General features: G+C 43.1%; 1 protein-coding gene across 2 annotated transcripts in view; it reads left to right on the top strand.

Annotated features, from left to right (window-relative positions):
* Positions 1-19,052, top strand: part of RPTOR (regulatory associated protein of MTOR complex 1) — a 328,366-nt gene that overhangs the window by 288,212 nt on the left and 21,102 nt on the right. Inside the window, exons 26-29 of one of the 2 annotated variants that reach the window (XM_081849518.1) lie at positions 2,054-2,168; positions 2,512-2,636; positions 5,574-5,678; positions 13,416-13,463. In XM_081849518.1, coding sequence (XP_081705644.1) covers positions 2,054-2,168; positions 2,512-2,636; positions 5,574-5,678; positions 13,416-13,463 — 393 coding nt within the window. The remainder of the gene's footprint in view (positions 1-2,053; positions 2,169-2,511; positions 2,637-5,573; positions 5,679-13,415; positions 13,464-19,052) is intronic. The other variant, XM_081849519.1, reaches the window with a different exon arrangement.

Below are 19,052 nucleotides of genomic sequence, written 5' to 3'. Positions count from 1 at the left end.
AATATTCGAGATAAAACGAATTGCTCAAAGACGTTGAACATATGCTGCTGAACAGAGCCAGGCTTTTCTTCCATCCGGTAAAGTTTAGATGGATGCGGCAGCTTGTTTACAAGAGATGGTGTTGCAGGCGAAATGCCAGCATTTTCACCTTCTCCAAAGAGCAGAGTCAGAGTTTGATAGGTGTCTAATACTGCTGGGGTTTTCAGCAAATTAGCTTGTGATCTGCAAGAGCCTGCTGTATCCCCTTCACATTCACAAGGCACCTAAAGGGTTTCAGTATCCTTTGGTTTTATGGGGTCCCATAAATTATTGTTTATTCATATCCTGTCATGTTTCTGCAATGCTTTTTTATGTGTGGCCTCTTTTACACTTACAGCTTCTTTCCCTTCATATACATTGGACTCACGTTTCATCAGCATATATACTCAGTGCTGTACTGAAAGCGCATCTTGCTTATTTATAACTCTTTATTCATTTACAAGGCAGCAGTCAGGCTGTGGGCTTTATTGTTTAATGACAGAGGATATTTGAATTCCCTGTATCTTGCTGAAGTGGCCCCTTAATTTTGCATAGCTGTGGTTAGAATTGACATTTCTACTCTTTCTGCAGCTTGGTTGGCCAGTGAATAAGAGCAAATTTGTGCTGTTCACCTATACTGCCATTTTCAGCATGACTCAAGATTGCTCTCACCAGGGATGAGAAAATTTGGGGGGACTTTCCGTCTACAGATGTCAGCTAGGGAAAGATTAGTGTGAAATATTAATCTGTCGAGAGAGATGGTCTGTTTCTCACATATAGCTCAGTCCTTTGAGACCTAGTAAGCTTCAGTCAGCAGAGAAGAGAGCCTTACATTTTTATTTTAAAGGAACAATGCATACAACTCTGCAAACAGTTAAGGATGCCAGTTTCAGAATTTTATTTTGCATACTCTTAGCAGTGGTGGAAACACTGGAGGATTTTTTTGGTGCTGTCCATTTTGGAAATCTGCCTCCACTTACCTGCAAAAAACATTTTGTCACAAGAATATATTCAGATTTGCTTTACACGGAACTCCAGAAAATGATGTTCTTGTGTGAACTTGCCATTAATATTTGGGGGCTTTCAGCCCTATTTAAGTATGAAACTTCGGCTCTTATCGTAGTTGAGCATTATTGGCATAGTGCAATAAGTATTTAACAAGGCACAAACATTTTGCCTGCTTAATCCAATCTGTTCTCGTCTTAACCTCCTTAGAGCGCTGCTATCAAAATCTGAAAAGATTTGCGAGATCTCCAATTTGTCAGGAATGCAAGGCAATGTCAGGAGAGGCTATCAAACAGTGAAGACAACTTGGCAGTCTTCCCCTGTGCTCTCACACAGAAAATAGACAGACATGTAATGCAGGAGGGAATCAAGTACAACAGTTGGGCACTTGCTGAGTGATGTTTTCATTTTCTGTGTGGACCGAGGACAAATAAAGATAGCCTGGACAGAAACAGGGTGGGTTCCCTCCTTTAATTTGAGGAGACCAGGCATAGCATATTTCAAGAACCTCCTTTGTAGAATACTAAATTATGTACATTCAATGTAGTCTTGCGTATCAGAATTTATTTTTTATGATTATGAATATTTATTACATTTCTACCCCGCTCTTCCTCCCAAAGGAACCCAGAGCAAACAAAAAACACACCAAAGTGCTAGAACAATACAATAAAAATAAAACATATTTATAAGCAATTTAAAATATTTTAAAACATAAAACAATCACATATCCTCACAGCTTAATAATTTCAAAGCTTCCATGAACAGTCTTTCAGCAATCAGGTACTTGGGTAAACAGGAGTGTTTTTAAGTCCCTGCTGAAAAGTTACTAATGAGGGAGGGAGGGCATTCCACAAAGAGAAAACCACTAGCAGGAGAAGGCCTTCTCGTGAGTTAATGCCAATCAGGCAGCATATATTGGCAGTCCCACTGATAGGACCTCCCCTGCCAGTCTTAGGGCTCAGGGTGGCTGGCATTGTGAAAGGTCCTGATACAATTATTCATGTTGTTTTTCTCTTCCTTTTCCCCCTAGGTATTTCACGACTAGATGATCAAATCTTCCTGAACAGGAACCCTGGCATGCCGTCAGTGGTCAAGTTTCACCCATTCACCCCATGTATAGCGGTGGCTGACAAGGACAGCATCTGGTAAGGCACTGGCATTTTAAACACCCTTGAGCTGGTGCCCTGTTCTTGCTGCTAAGCAAAAGCCTCATACATGCAGTCGTCTTGTTGTGCCTGGATTTGTTACAGACCCTCCTAATAGAATTTCAGCCTTATTACTTTCTCTGCAGAAGCCGGAGGTGTAATGAAGAGACATTAATCAAACGTTGTTAAATACTCAAAGTGGGGTGGGTGGGCTGGAGGAATACATTTGATTTGGAGCCAGTGTATAGAATAACATTTTATTTTATTTTTATCCTGGGAACTTAAATCCACTTGGAACCTGAATCCAACTTACCTATTTGTTCCCCCCCCCCGCCTTTCCCAGTTTTTGGGATTGGGAAAAGGGAGAAAAGCTGGACTATTTTCACAATGGGAACCCACGCTACACAAGGATCACTGCCATGGAATATCTGAATGGACAAGACTGTTCTCTGCTCCTGACTGCTACAGGTGGGTATGGCCTCATATCTTTTAAAAAGGAGGGCTAAGAAAGTGTTTTCTGCCCTGTCTGTGGACTTCATCTTGCATTTCAGTCACACAGAGGTGTATTGTTATGCATGCTTCCTTATTTTATTCATCTGTTTTAGTAAAGGGACCCACCTTTTAATAAAGGTTGTATTTTTTTGAACCAAGAGTGAAAACTTCCGTAGCCTTTTATTTTGCCCTGTCTTCAGTGCATCCTGCCAACAAACTTATTGAGTGACTCACAAAACTCTTCAAGCACACTGGAGCTTCTCTGTTGGAGAATCTTCCTGTGAGCTGTCTCTCACCATGTCTGTTGCCCTCACCTTCATTTCATCCCAAGTTCAGAAAATGCTTTGGGAATCAGGACAGTCTAGCACTAGCCTGTTCCCTCATACCAGTTTTTCTCATCCTGACGTCAGGAATCCTAACCATCAGTTTTAACCCCTGTGCACTTTCTTTGGCCGTCACAACTCCAGAGTAATCCTCTGCTCCATAGGACTTCAGGCCGGGTTAACAGATAAAATAAGCTTCTCCAGAGACCATTATTCTTGCAGGGTGTGTCTTCAGGAATATTGTGCTTTGTGACAATCCCTTCCAAAAGCAGCATTATTTTGTGCAGCCTATTGCCCATCATATTTTTCCTAAGCATATCATTGTTGTCCTAGTGAACAACACTAATGTTGAGTGCACAAGCAAGACTCCAGTCTCCCATGAACTGCAGTGGGAATCATACGTGTACCACATAGGCAAATGAAAAACTGTGCATCCATTCAGGGAAACATCCACCTCAGCAAAGTGTGGCCTGATTCTCTCTTCTCCCCCCCCCCCCCAATAAACAATACATTTGAGGGTTTGGTATGTGAAATTCATTTGGAAATTATTGTACATACTATAATTGTTTTCAGTTTTAGCCTTCTTGCTTTGAGTCTATAGCAAAGGTAATCACAAAATCTTTAAAGATAATAATCTGTATTTATTCCAGACCTATCTAAGTTTATGATACAGTTAATGAATAAAGCTTTGTCCATAACAAGCAGGAAGAAGCTAAACTACTGAGTCTATTTTCATTAACCATGTTTGAATACTGCTGCTATCACCAATTTAGAGAGACAGAGACTTAAAAAAAAAAACACAAAAAAGCATCAAACAGCACTTCAGACAAATTTGCTTGGAAGGATACAGTTAATCCCATTTATTTATTACAGTGACTACTGAAACAGATATATTAAGGCAAAATGTTTTGGCTTCTGCCTTCTGTGGCTCCCTTTGACTCTCGTGTCAGTCAAAGGGTGCTGTAGTCGTCTTACCACCTTGACTATAGCACCCTTGATTTATATGAGAGCTGGTGAAGAAAGTGGAAGCTGAAATGTTTTGCTATAATACCTCCATTTCAGTAGTCCCTCTACAGATAGATAAGGGGATGGTGGGGAGTCAGCACTGTACTATTTTTAGATTAGAGCATCTTCAATGTTCCTGTCTAGTCTCAAGTATATAAACTAATAAAACATGTGCTGCTATATACTGTTGTAGCAGCAGCAGCAGCAGCAGCAGCAGCAGCAGCAGCAGCAGCAGCATAAAGTGCTGTTTTCCCTGTTTCCTTAAACAGCTGGATTTTTTTTATTGCTGTAGTGTTTGACTTAATAAGGAAAATTGGGCCAACGGACTATGAGACAGCTAAAGCATTGCTCCCATAAACAGTGGGGGGAAATGTTTGCTGAATGACAAGAGGGAGCAACAAATAAGATGAAGGTTTGGAGAAATAAGGTGCTGCAAGCAGACTGGTCTTAAAGATTGCCATGCCAGGCTAGAATCATTCATAAGATCCTTGCTCATTTTCAGGCGGAAAACACACTAAAAGAACACTTCGAGGAAAAGAATAAAATAGAAAGCCAACAGAATCTTTATATTACATGTTCTCCAGTTTTTTTTCATAATGTGTGCCTCTAATTTAAAATCAAAAAGAGCTTTCTGTATGGTACCTATATGTTTTGCCTATAGGGCAAATAATGGTTTGGGAGAATATTTCCTAGGAAAGTGTTGCATGGATAAAACTTTAACCTATCAGAATTTGACCTTAATGCTGCAACGCAACCTAGATCAGATCCTTTCCCCTTCCTTTAGTGGCTACTGTTACACCAATGGGAGATCCAGTCCCCATCTCTTCTTGTACTATAACCCTCAGTGGGTGTTTCCACATGGCAGTTTATTGGAAACTCTGTGTTACTCCTGCAGGGCACATACAGTCTCATCCTCATCAAAATGCAACCCCATATTATTTCCCCCCATTTAATCCAGATTGATTGTTTTCCCCCTCCTTTTTTTAACCTATCAGAATTTCCACAGAACAGGTAAATCCAGATTAAATGGGGGGAAATGTGGGGTGGCATTTTGATGAGAACAATTTTGTGCGGATGCTGCAGAACTGTTACATTCATGGACAGCATAGAGTACACAGTAAGATGCTATTTGCACCCAGTGATCGTCCAATTCAAAATCAAAATTGGGATAATACTAGGACCGCAGGAAGCAAAATTCCTTCCAAAATGGCTGACTTAATTACCAGTAAGGCCGTCTGGAAATACATAATCTATATTGCTGTCAAGCTAGGTTGCTGCCTGTCACTCTGAATGTGGCAGAGGATAGTGGAGCTTGGCATATTACTCCCTTACTTAAGAGGCAAACGGACTCAACAATATGATTAGAAAATGTCAGATCAAGCTTTCCATAATAACAATTGATCTCTCCATAAGGATGCCTGCTTCCTGTTTGGAGAACCATGGTTTAGTGGAATCTGTCTGAAGCAGCATGAATTTTCTGCTGGAGCCAAATCAGTAATGGTGATTAATTTACGGTGCTGAGTAAGCCCAGCTTACCCTTCTGAGCTGAATTGCCTTATAGTTTTCTTTCTGTCATTCCTTCAAGATGATGGTGCTATAAGGGTGTGGAAAAACTTTGCTGACTTGGAGAAGAATCCAGAGATGGTAACGGCCTGGCAGGGCTTGTCAGACATGCTACCAACAACACGCGGTAGGTATGACCTAGCATTCTATCTGGATTTGAAGGGGCAAAAGTAGTTTGCCATCATTTGGAACAGGGTTAGGTAACATGGAGTGGTCTTCACTGTCTACAGTAATACCTTGTTAACAATGTTTTGGTCTTGATGGAGCCGATGAGAAATTTCTGCCCCGCGATACTTTAAAAACAAATAATAAATGTAAGATTAAGCAGAGATGCCAGATGGGGAATAGATGCAATCTTTTTCATAGTGCTGAACAGAGGAGTACAGGTGAGTTCCCTTCCTGGACTGCGCTGGAGTTTCATCACTGGAGGTCAGATCTAACTTTTTTGCTTCTAGATAGAGAATTGTTGTGTGAGGCTTTTCTAAGCACTGCCCTTCCTTGGACTCATTATTGCAGCTGGTTTTCTCCTCTCACTTTGGGGTTTTACCCCAAAAACTCACCTCTTGCCACTATCCTTTTTTTGGTTTGCTTGTTCCCTTTTGCCCCAGCTCTGCATGCTTCCCATACTACCTTGCTCAGCCTGCCTTGACTTGGGCACACCGCTTGCAGTATTTCCTGCTGTTCATTGTGGAGGGAGGATGGAAGGTCAAGTGAAATGTCACATTTACAGGATGGTAGTGCAAGTAGTTTGAGTGTCCCGAACATGTAGAGAATCCAGGCAGGGTTAGGTGTCAACAAGAAACCCATCACTTAACAAGCCCGGCTGAGAGACTGAGGTGCAGGGTTAGGTGACCAAAAAAACCCACTATGCCGGATGTGATAATGAAGGATACTTGGTCTGCTTCCAAGACACGAGGAGTCATTAATGCTCTGACAGTTCTCATTTCTGAACCTGTGCATCTCAGCACTGAAGCCTGACAACCGCTTATTTGAAAACTTCCTGTTGCTAAACCAGCACTTTGCATTCCATTTAAAATATTTGTGCTGGCATAGCCAGTAAGTGATAGTGGTTTGATACGTCAAAATAAAAATCTCTGCCCTTTGAACATTAAGGGTTTTACATTTCAGTAGCACTGCCTACATGTTTTCCTTTAATGTCCTCTTCCTCCCTCACATTGCCCTGCTTTTCCTGTATAATGTGCCTTCTAGCTATTCATTGGAATTCACAGACGATGCCTCACTCAGATCTTAAAACTTTGACAGACCTTCCTCTGGCTCTTTCCATGAAAAGAATATTATGGTGATTCTGTTCCTCTTCCTTTTCGGCCAGGTAGCCTGAAATTTGAGGTGCAGCTGCTGCAAACTCGAGCTTCTGTAGCACACCATTACATGTGCAAAGAACCGATCATAAAGTATGGGCAGTTAGATGTCTGCTGTGAGTGAAATCCTGCCATTTGCAGGAATATTGTCAATAAAAGCAGCTAAGAGATGCTTATCTTGCAGTTCTTGAACTCCCTCTGCTGCTTTGGGTGGAGAGTAGAGTACCAAAGTCAAATCTTGTTGATCTCTCCAGGTCTTGTCTTCACAGTCCCTTTACCAAGCTTTAAAGCTTACGTGATGTTCATTAAACACACATCTCACCCTAAAGCATCTTGAAAGCACATACAGTGGTACCTCGGGTTAAGTACTTAATTCGTTCCAGAGGTCCGTTCTTAACCTGAAACTGTTCTTAACCTGAGACACCACTTTAGCTAATGGGGCCTCCTGCTGCTGCCGTGCCGCTGGAGCACGATTTCTGTTCTCATCCTGAAGCAAAGTTCTGAACCCGAGGTACCATTTCTGGGTTAGCGGAGTCTGTAACCTGAAGTGTATGTAACCTGAGGTATCACTGTATTTGAGAATCAGCATAGCCAGTGTTGGATTACCCAGTAGGCAGAGGGTTGTGTGTGTGTGTGTATTTCAAAACAAGCACTGAATTAATCATCGTAGGAGAAATTAGAACTTTGTTAGACTTCCTTATGCGCCACTACATGCTCTTCTCCCATTTTTCTGTTATTTTTATTGCTTATCCCCACCAAAACCAATGAATTTATCCAGAATTTGCAATCAGAAAATCTAGAAAGAAATTATCTTAACTTTAGCATACTTGTAAGGTTTGTGTCTCTCACACACACACACACACACATTAGCAAATACTTCAAGTACAAATGCACTAAGCAAAAAGGCTAATTTAAATGGAATACATATAAAGCAGCCAACCCCATCATCCCCAATCAGTGTGGCCAAGGCTTAGGGGTGATTGGAACTGTAGTGCAAAACATGTAGAGGGCACCAGTTCGCTGGAGGCTGATATTAATGATACTGCGTCCAACGCTGGCAATAATATTTGAGAGCTGGCTTTGAAGTCCAAAGAAAGTGGGATAAATCCTGTGTTACATTTTGCTTCACAAAAATAGACAAGCAAAGTCCATAACTAAATTTTGAAAATATTCGTCTGAGACACTCGTAGTCTGATAGCCAATACATTGCTTCTCTCAACAATCAATATGTTAAACTGGAAATGTAGTTTTCTAACCCGTGTAATTCCTTTGAAGTAGGTGAAGAACTTGTGGCCTTCCAGTTAATGTTGAACTTCAACTCCCATCAGCCCCTGCCAGCATGACCAATGGTTCAGGGATGATGGGAGTTGTAGTGTGGCAACGTTTGCAGGGTCACAGGTTCCCTAATCATGCTTTAAAAGGTTTAAGATAAGGCAAGAACCTGCTATCACATGGACACAACTTGATATGTGTTGCTGTACTCTGATATCCTCACTTCTGATGTTAACACCCTATAAGCCCTTTGTTATAAATTCTGAATAAGAGTGACTGTTTTTGGCTAAAAATATACTCTGTTTAGCTATCATCTCTTATCTTAAAATAATTCATTTTTATTGTTTTGAGTCACTACAAAAAAAAAGTTTGAGGCTGAAGAGAAGTGGCATTTCATTGATTCAGTTCAATAAAATGTGTACAAGCAAATATTGCCTTAACCCTTGGACTCCAGCAGAGGCTGGTGTGTGCAGTCAAATCCAATTGTATCCTTGGCTCTTCCTTGAAGTGTCTGCCACTGCTGTTGTCTGTGGCTGCAGTTCAGAAGATGAGAAGACAAGAAAAACCTGCCCACGTAACAACTCCTTTTAAACAACGTTCAGGCATCATAAAAAAATAAAACGTGTAAGAGTAATGAGAGCAGAGCAAACCAACATGTTGACATAAAAAATATTCCCATGAAGCATTGATTTACAGATACAGCCTAGCCTGGGTAATGGGCAATGGTTTGTTTTTTGATAGTAAAGAACAGCTGTTCCTGATCATCCCCTTTTCACACTTTTCTATAGGATGAGCAAATGATTTCTGTAGAGAAGAGTTGCCCAGGTCCCTTGTGACTGTTGTTTCTGATTTCCACTATGGCTTGGATTTTCTGCCGGTAATTTCCTCACTGTTTCGGTGAATAAGAAACAGCACTAAGGGAGAGTGATTGTGCTTCCTTTACAGAACTATTAAATTTCTCTTTCGGTCCTTGATTTTGTTACTACCTATGCATATTGCTGTGGGAATGAGAGGGTTAGTTAAATTCACTCTGTGCAAAGGTGCAGGGTGAATTAAATGAGTCCTCTGTAGAAATGAGATTGTTGTTAGAAGTGCTAGCCTTTGCTGTGGAGACTGCTGGTGCAGTTTGGCACAGGGCTGTAATCTGACTCCTGTCTCTCTGAGACCATTGTGCTTGTGGCCTTGATTTTCTGTATTGTGCTTCCTCTTCCTTCCTCTTTTTACATGCTAGTGGAACGATACCTGAATTTTAGCATCCTCTGCTGTTGGTTGTTTTTCCTCCATCTCTCTCCTCCATCTTCTAATCCTCAGTTGGTGATGTAATCATCTTGATGAAAAATGGGTCACTGACCTCACAAGGGGATTGAATGAACAGCAGGAGCAGAGGACACACTTAAAGGAGTGGGTAGACCTGACCTCTTTGTGCAAGCTTTCTCATTTGTGAAGAACAGGCTGGAGTGGATTAAGAGGGATGGAAGGAAAGGAATCTTATAAAAGTGTGTGTAATTCTCCAGCAAAACATTCATGTGCCTATATATAGGAAACCCAAAGGCTTCAGCTCTGTACTGACTACATACTGCAACAGCAAACAGGGTTTTTTTCTTATAATAATAATAATAATAATAATAATAATAATAATAATAATTTATTATTAGTACCCCGCCCATCTGGCTGGGTTTCCCCAGCCACTCTGGGCGGCTTCCAACAGAGATGAAAATACACTAAAATGTCACATATTAAAAACTTCCCTGAACAGGGCTGCCTTCAGATGTCTTCTGAATGTCAGGTAGTTGTTTATCGCTTTGACATCTGATGGGAGGGCATTCCACAGGGCGGGCGCCACTACCGAGAAGGCCCTCTGCCTGGTTCCCTGTAACTTAGCCTCTCGCAGTGAGGGAACCGCCAGAAGGCCCTCGGAGCTGGACCTCAGTGTCCGGGCAGAACGATGGGGGAGGAGACGCTCCTTCAGATATACTGGACCGAGGCCATTTAGGGCTTTAAAGGTCAGCACCAACACTTTGAATTGTGCTCGGAAACGTACTGGGAGCCAATGTAGGTCTTTCAAGACCGGTGTTATATGGTCTCGGCGGCCGCTCCCAGTCACCAGTCTAGCTGCTGCATTCTGGATTAGTTGTAGTTTCCGGGTCACCTTCAAAGGTAGCCCCACGTAGAGCGCATTGCAGTAGTCCAAGCGGGAGATAACCAGAGCATGTACCACTCTGGCGAGACAGTCTGCAGGCAGATAGGGTCTCAGCCTACGTACCAGATGGAGCTGGTAAACAGCTGCCCTGGATACAGATTTGACCTGTGCCTCCATGGACAGCTGTGAGTCCAAAATGACTCCCAGGCTGCGCACCTGGTCCTTCAGGGGCACAGTTACCCCATTCAGGACCAGGGAATCCTCCACACCTGCCCGCCTCCTGTCCCCCAAAAACAGTACTTCTGTCTTGTCAGGATTCAACCTCAATCTGTTAGCCGCCATCCATCCTCCAACCGCTTCCAGACACTCACACAGGACCTTCACCGCCTTCACTGGTTCTGATTTAAAAGAGAGGTAGAGCTGGGTATCATCTGCATACTAATGAACACCCAGCCCAAACCTCCTGATGATCCCTCCCAGCAGCTGCATGTAGATGTTGAAAAGCATGGGGGAGAGGACAGAACCCTGAGGCACCCCACAAGTGAGAGCCCAGGGGTCTGAACACTCATCCCCCACCACCACTTTCTGAACACGGCCCAGGAGGAAGGAGCGGAACCACTGTATGACAGTGCCCCCAGCTCCCAGCCCCTCAAGACGCTCCAGAAGGATGTCATGGTCGATGGTATCAAACGCCGCTGAGAGATCCAGCAGAACTAGGAAACAGCTCTCACCTTTGTCCCTAGCCCGCCGGAGATCATCAACCAGTGCGACCAAGGCAGTTTCAGTCCCATGATGAGGCCTGAATCCCGACTGGAAGGGATCCAAATGGTCCGCTTCTTCCAGGCGTGCCTGGAGTTGTTCAGCAACCACTCGCTCAATCACCTTGCCCAAGAATGGAAGGTTTGAGACTGTTAGCATTGGTTATGCCCTTTCCTGGCTTAAATCTACCAAATACATTCATTGTCCATCTAAAAGTTAAAGGATTAGGTCTAAGAAAGACAGGAGCAAATTTCACATTATGCAAAGTCATAATATTTTGGATCATGTGAAGATTAGAACAGCTGTGTGAGCACTAGAGAATCAGGCAGGGGGTGGAGGGAACCACAGAATCTATGCACATTATTATGAGTCAGCTCCAGGTCAGTGCTGAATTGGTGTTGATATAATGACCATTTTAATGAAAGCACCCAGGCACCACCTGAAATAGTGCAGGCACAGTTCATATTGTACCACTCCAAAGGAAGTGGGGGGAAGTTGCTGAAGTGAACATCTGAATAAATTCAGCACTTGGCTGTTTTGGCCAAGCAGATCTGTCATTCTGTCTTGGTCTGCTCCTCATAACAAAAGATGGACCGGTACTAAGCAAGCCCCTTTATTCTACAGGGTTTTCTTTGTGTGTGCGTGGAGTGGTTCTCTTTTAGATGGTTTTGTTTGCAGTTGAACCAGTGAGAAGGGTGACATGGAGAAATAGGAAAGATATAAAAGCAGGGCAAGCCTTGTGCAAGTTAGTGCTTCAGTAGGTTACAGTCTCAAGGTGATTCCTGAGAGGATGCTACTCCCACAGGTGTCCATTTTGTGATTCAGACACTATTTCAAAAGGTCCTGGTTTGTGTAGATTGCATGCGAGGTTTCACATGGAATAGGCAGAGTGACTTTTTTCCTTTCTTTTTTACAAAGAGGATGTTTAAGATGAGTGGTTTAACAGAAAGCATAATGCAGGCTCCTAGGTCAGACTGTAGACTGGTAGGGGAAGGACATGGTAGTTCACATCAGCATAACCACATCCTGTGTATTACCAGTTAGAATTAGGAAGAGAGAAGAAGAGAGTTTTGGATTTGATATCCCGCTTTATCACTACCCAAAGGAGTCTCAAAGCGACTAACATTCTCCTTTCCCTTCCTTCCCCACAACAAACACTCTGTGAGGTGAGTAAGGCTGAGAGACTTCAAAGAAGTGTGACTAGCCCAAGGTCACCCAGCAGCTGCATATGGAGGAGCAGGGAAGCAAACCTGGTTCACCAGATTACAAGACTACCTCTCTTAACCACTACACCACACTGAAGAGAAAAGAAAAGCAACAGCATAAGGAACATCTTTCCCTGAGGTCAGATAGGCAGTCCATCTAGCCAAGGAGAAAAAAGGTGGCATATAAATGTAAATAAATAAAGGACTCTGACTGGTGCTCTCAGACTACCGTACAGAACAAGTGATGCCTTACAATGGAGAGAATGGGCTGTCACCTCCAACTGGTGCATCTCTGACCTCTTTGCGGGCATCCATCACCACTGCTTTACTTCCTCCCAGTTTTGGGGCTTGTTTTAAAGGTGAACCCATGGTGTTTGAGAGTGGCCTATGCAAGTCCTGCCCTGGAAAAGGTCAAGCAGGTTCTTTTTCTAGAGTTCCTTGGGCAAACCAAGGGCAGCTAGGCTCAGCATGTGCCTAAGCTGCCCTGTCCTTAACAACTGAGCTGCAGCCGCCACCCTGCAGCTCCTCTCATTATCCAGCCTTCTTCCTGATGACTTCAAATGAATCCCCTTGTACTGCTAATTTCCCCCACTTAAGCAGTTGTTTGAGCAGAGTCCTCTGTAAATGGTCCTTCCTCTCTGAATGAGTGCTCATTAGCAAATTATTGAAGTGTGCTTTGTTGCTGCCTACTGTATTGCTTCACAGCTGAGCTGGTGGCTCAGTGAGGCCTGAGCAGCACATCGCTTGGCTGTTTGGATTCACCTCTCCCCTCACAGGGTGTTGGGTTTCTTTGTGGGTTTTTCTTTGGTGAGGGGTCATTTGGAGCGCAGCTTTCATTTCTCACTCCTCCACTGACAGCGAGGTGCCTTTCATTCTAGGTAGAGTATAGCAGGGCCCTTCTGAGTGGGATATGAGCAAAAGAAGACCGGTCTTGCTTTCCTCCTCATGGCTAATGGCTTCCTAGGATGGCTGCTGTGATCAACCTACTCGTCTTCCTTCCTTCCTTCCTTCCCTGAATGGAGGCCTCTCTGCCGCTACCGCTTCTCTCTAACTGTGTTCTTTTCTGTTCCTTTTGGGTTGCTTTTCCTAATCCTTTTTTTAAGATTTGTTTTGCTTTGGCTGACCAACTTACCCTTAGCATCAACCCCTTAATCCCTGTCTTCTCACAGGTCTGGCCCGAAGGGTTTCAATCTATCTTGACAGAAGTAAACAGGGAGGTGAGTGCTCTCTTTCCTCTTACCTACAATCAGCGTGGGAGGGGTGGTCCTTCTAATCATATGTGTTGTTGTTGTTTTTAAAATGGCATTCCTTCTAACATCTCCTGGGTCCTGTTAATTCTTGGAAGGCAGCTTAGCTTCTCCTGGCCTTCCCATTCCTTGCTTTGTATTGCTTGTCTGTACTATGCACTGTGGGCTTCTACATCTGATATTCTGTCAACAAGGGCCTCAAGTGTCCACGTGGAAGAGAGGCAAAGGGAGGAGATTCGTGCATTTTCCTTCGCTTCGGGAGCCTGATCACAAAATGTGGAAATTGGAAAGTGTTTTCAAGATATGCAGAGGCAATATTGTTGTGTGATCCCTTTATACAAGGATCGCAGCAGGCCAGCCATGCTCAGGGTACAGCAGCTTCTCGGCCACCACCATTACTCTTAAACAGTTCAAGAGATGGTCTGGAATGTTTGAGCATCTCTTCGTGAAATGCCTCTGTCTTTGTTGACTGCTACGTTTCTTTGATTTGTAATTATGGGATGCTGAGTGGAAGTAAATGGCAGGTGTGACCTTGTTTCAATCTGGAAAGTTGGTTTCCGCCTTTGGCAATTAATTGTCTGGAAAAGGTTTTGAACATTTCCAGCCTACAGTAAAACATGTATTTAGCTCTTTAGACTGAGACGGGGGGGGGGGGGGAAACCTGTGGAGGGATGGGACTTGAAATCCTTCTCTGTTGCTTCAGCTTTTGAGATAGTGACAGATGGCTGGCACAACAGGACATGGTATGTGTGGTATGTGTCAGAAAGCTGATGTAATCTTCTTAGGCGCTCTATGAATTATTAATATTCACTAGCTGATAAGGGCTGGAATGTGTCTGCAGTGATTATCAGAACAAAGGTGGCTGTGTGTTCTGTGATTCAGGCTTCTCTTAGGTTGGGGCCTTTAAACTTTCTCTGGTTATTGGGAAGCAGTGGAGAAGAACATGCAAATACAATGGATTACTATGAGCATCCCATCTTTTGTAGAAACTTGCTGGCAAGCTGACAAAGCTAAAATTAGGAAGGGTGGAGGCTGAAGGGGTTTCCTTTTGATAGGCTGAGCACTAGACCAGCTTATTGCAACCACCATAGAGAATCAATACTGATGATGCTTTGGAAGCAACAATCTGTCAGGAGCACACAGATAGATAGCTCCGCTTCAGAGCCAGCCTGGCACACCTGTTGAGGTCTTTGAGAACACATTTCTTTCTGTGAGGAGTTGGAGAGTTTCAGAGTGGCAAAATGACTGCAAAAAGCACAGAAATATTTGCTCCAGATTATAAAGTGCAAAGACACTGCCATCCCATCTGATAAATGTGACTAAACTTGTCTCTGATTCATTATTCTATGTCAAATGTAACAAAAAAGTGAGAAAAGGTCCATTTGGGGATGTGAGATTGCCAACCAATAGTATCTATCACAATAGCATAACCATGTGGTCCAGTCTCATTTCTCCTCACTCACTGGATGATGGCTAAAGGCAATGCAGAGCTGTCTGTAAATGGGTTTGCTTTTTGTTGTTGTACTGATATTTGAAGGAGTTTAGCAAATGTGGTAAATGTGTCCTGGACAGTTGTTGGATCCTCTTAGGCTATCCTCCATCTTGCCTCAGTCTCACAACTAACAGAAAGTGTGCTCCAGACCTCCCACCCCTGCTTCCCACAACCTTAGAAATTTACCAGGGAAATACCACTGCATCAATTGCTTCTGGGAAATTAATGCATTCTAAGGTCCAAACCAGACTTGACCTGGAAGAACTGTGATTAGGATCTTTTGTAGTTTATTTGCTAATTAGCAGTCCCATGGGGCTGCTTTGAAGAGTGGGGAAGTAGTACTCCAGGAGAAAGAGATTTATTAAACACTATCCCATGGCTTTTTCTCCAATGTAATTCTTCTCCTATCACTATCAGCTTAGGGGGAGAGCTGCTGTCCACGTCTGTCTTCTCCACCCCAGTCATAGCAGACTTTATGTAAGGAGGGGGGAGTTTGCTTTAGGGGTAGGGTATGGAAGGAAAGAATTAAAAATCTCCCTGAGCACCACTTCCACACTCTTCAAAGCAGTCCCATGAGGCTGCTGATTAGCAAAACAAAAGCCACAAAAGACATTAGTAACAGATTTCCCTGGTCAAGTCTGAGGGTCTTATTCCCTTCAACCTGACACTTAAAGTAAGCAGTGCTTAAAAATCCAATTTATAATTAAATAAATGTTCCAATCAAAGAAGCTCCAGGCAAGGCCTGGGGTGGGATTAGGAGCTTCCCCCAGCCCAGGAGCTCATAAAAATTATCAGGTCTTGTACCTTTTTTTTTTTTTTAAGAGTAAGGGATGAGAAAGTTGGAGGGACGAAGTTTGGGGGGGGGGCAAGGAGAGAAGCAGGGCAGAGAACAGGAATACTACTAAGTAAGGAACACAATAAGGAGTTTTGTTTTTGTAAGGGAGACATTTTGAACTTAAAAGGCAGTGTTAAAGCTCCATCTAGGAGAGACCTTAGTAACTCTGCTTTGTGGGGCGGAAAACGTCTAGGGGAACTGCATGTCATGCCACATTTGTGCTGTATCAGAACCAGCATCCAAGTGCATTCATTATCCACCATGATATGGATGAGACAGAAGGAGTCTCATGAGGAGGTGATGTGTTATTCTTTTTAAAAAGGCAGTAGGTGAATCCCAGCATTGATTGGTCTGTGGGATTAACTTATGTTGTGCCTCTGTAGTCAGAGACAGAGCATGATGCCTTGAGAGAGGTCAGGTCTTTTATGAAAATAAAGTAATTAGGGGAGCGGCAGCTCTATTTTGAGGCACTTTTCACTTGGTAAATTAAGGCTCCCGGTGTTCTAGAGAGTCTTCTTTTGTCATTTGGGTGATGCTTGGCACAGGAGTGTCACTTGAAGGGGCATTTTCAGGAATTAATGAATAATGAGGTAATGCAGCCTCCCCACTGCTGCCTGGAAATTAAAACAGGGACATGGCTCATTTATCAGCCAGGAGGGGGAGCGGTGTATAGAAGATCAGCTTTCCTTTTCTTGGATACTGTTGTGTTGTGGCCTGTGCACACATTTCTGAACTAATCAAAACGCCAGTTAGACAAAGACTGTGATACAGCAGTGATTTTGGGAAAGGGGATGGGGGGGAAAAACATGATTTAAATAGAATGTATTTGGAATGCAGCTGTTTCTGATGCCAGGGTTCTTTGCTGAAACATATGCAGGGAACTATTCCACTGAGATGCATCTCTGACTTTGGGGGAATCCTACAAGGAAAGTTCCAGTGTCTGACATATTTTAAAAATACCCTTCCATATCACGCAGAACTGCTAGTCCTTGCGTGAAGAAGCCAAGAGGAATTATTTTTTAAATTAGCTTTCTGCCATGTGTCTTATGCACTCAACTTTATGTACAGTGGTACCTCGAGTTAAGAACTTAATTTGTTCTGGAGGTCTGTTCTTAACCTGAAACTGTTCTTAACCTGAAGCACCACTTTAGCTAATGGGGCCTCCTGCTGCCGCTGCACCGCCACTGCACGATTTCTGTTCTCATCCTGAAGCAAAGTTCTTAACCCAAGGTACTATTTCTGGTTAGTGGAGTCTGTAACCTGAAGCGTATGTAACCCCAGGTACCACTGTAATGCCTTATGGAAATAAGGTGGAAGTTCTTTTACGTGGTGTCTGTGAGAATATGTCGGCTGTCATGAACCTTGCCTCTTTGGGAACAAATTGTGGCAGTAGGCTCCATTACAGATTTCCTCATGAGCACATAGCAGCAAGCTCTCTAGTACCTGAGCAGTACCTTGCATCATGAGCCCTGTGGGAATGTCATGGAGGGGATCGTTGGATCTGGGGGAGCTTCACAACATCATGATCGGAAACAAATATTAAAATGCTAACAAATGCAATCAAACATCATCAGCAGATAGATGTTAAACCAGCTGTAACACAAAACACACTGGAAAGCAAAAAGATGCTGAGTAAAGACCATCAAATCTAGCACCACATGAATGGATAAGGGGAGAAAAACAACTGAAGCATCGCTGCTGAGAGAGCCCTATTGCCAGTAGGCACCCTCCTCACCTTCAAAGATAGGGGTATCCAGAGAGAGGCTTCTGACAAAGATCTTAAACAACCAGTTTCAAAGGTTGGTTTGTATTGTGTTGTGCTGCTGTGTGTGTAAAATCAGGAGATAAATAAATATGTAAAGACAGTTCACAACATGGGAGGACATTGCTTAGAAGAGGAAGGGATGGCGTTTGTGCATTTGAGTTGTACAGCAGAGGAACGTTTAGCATATAAAGAAGTGAAAGAGCAATAATTTCTATTGGCATTACTAGTCCTCTTCAGTCGGTGGCTGTGACGTTTATGCTGCCACACTTCGCACTGTGCTCACAACTATGGATGCATTTTCACATGAACAAATACTGTTATTTGAGTGCTGAAAAAATGCAATATCCTTGCAACAGAGAGCACTGTTTTGCAAACAGGCATTTGGACTCCTGGAACAAATAAGAAACAACTAATTGCACACAGATTTTATTGTTTGCAAGAACATTGTTTGGAAAGGCTCCAAAAGATCTGTCTTCTTGACTCTGTGCCCCACATCCCCCAATCCCATGGAAAGGTTGGTTTTCTTTTTTTAATTAAAATGAAATCAAGAGTCGTCAACGAGCCTCTGATCCGCAAGACGCAAGGAACTTGAGATGTAAACATGAGTCAATAATGTTATGATAGTTCCCTCTTTGAAAACCACCAGAAACCTCAGGCCTACTTTAATAAACATTAGTTTGCCCTGAAGTGGGTAATGCACACAAGCTACTTTGCTCATCATCATGTAGCATTTTCTATTAGCATTTCATAGCTTTCTATATATTTATGCACTTATGAATGAGTTAGATTTAATGCAAAGGGCGGCTGTCTCCATAGATCTTTTTTTGCTTTTCATGTCTCATGAATGGGTTTAAAAACACATCTTAAACATCTCAGATTCTGCTTGTCTGCTGCAATCCTTTGAGAGTGGAGGGATGCTGTGCCATCCTAGTTCTCAGCACATGGGCACCCTCTGGTGGCAAGAGCTACATAAACCTCCATGTCACTACATGGAGGAAGAGCGTATTCTATATTCTGTCAAGGGCCAAAAAGGGTTCCCCTGCTTCCTTATATTGTAAAATGGTTGTTATCACTGTCGGCATCGTTTGCCTGGAACTATGTGGGAACAGGCCAGGTCACTTCCTCTTGAGCATAGTTGCCAAGGAAGTTGTCAAGATTTAGTGAAGCAGCTGAGAATCCAGAGCACACTACTTACAGAGGAAGGCAGTTCTCATAAAACACAAGTGACTGGGGAAGGAGACAAATGGCAAATAAGCATATTGAGAAGCAATATTTGTCATTAACTGCTAAAGATTCAGCAGAACCCCCATTGCTCAGACAGTGACTGCTTCCAGTTTTATAGAGCAGCATAAAGAAGGGAGTCTTTCTCACCTTCTTTGCAGAGGCTTACATTTTTCATTAGTCTTCAGGAAGAAATCTGTATATCGTCTGCTAAAGAGTAGAGTCTTGTTCATTCCACGCAGTTAA

The sequence above is a fragment of the Podarcis erhardii genome, assembly GCF_964252035.2.
Source record: "Podarcis erhardii genome assembly, chromosome: 2".
NCBI classification, from domain to species: Eukaryota; Metazoa; Chordata; class Lepidosauria; order Squamata; family Lacertidae; genus Podarcis; species Podarcis erhardii.
The sequence above is the reverse complement of the archived record's forward strand: the minus strand, read 5'-3'. Positions and strand labels throughout refer to the sequence as shown.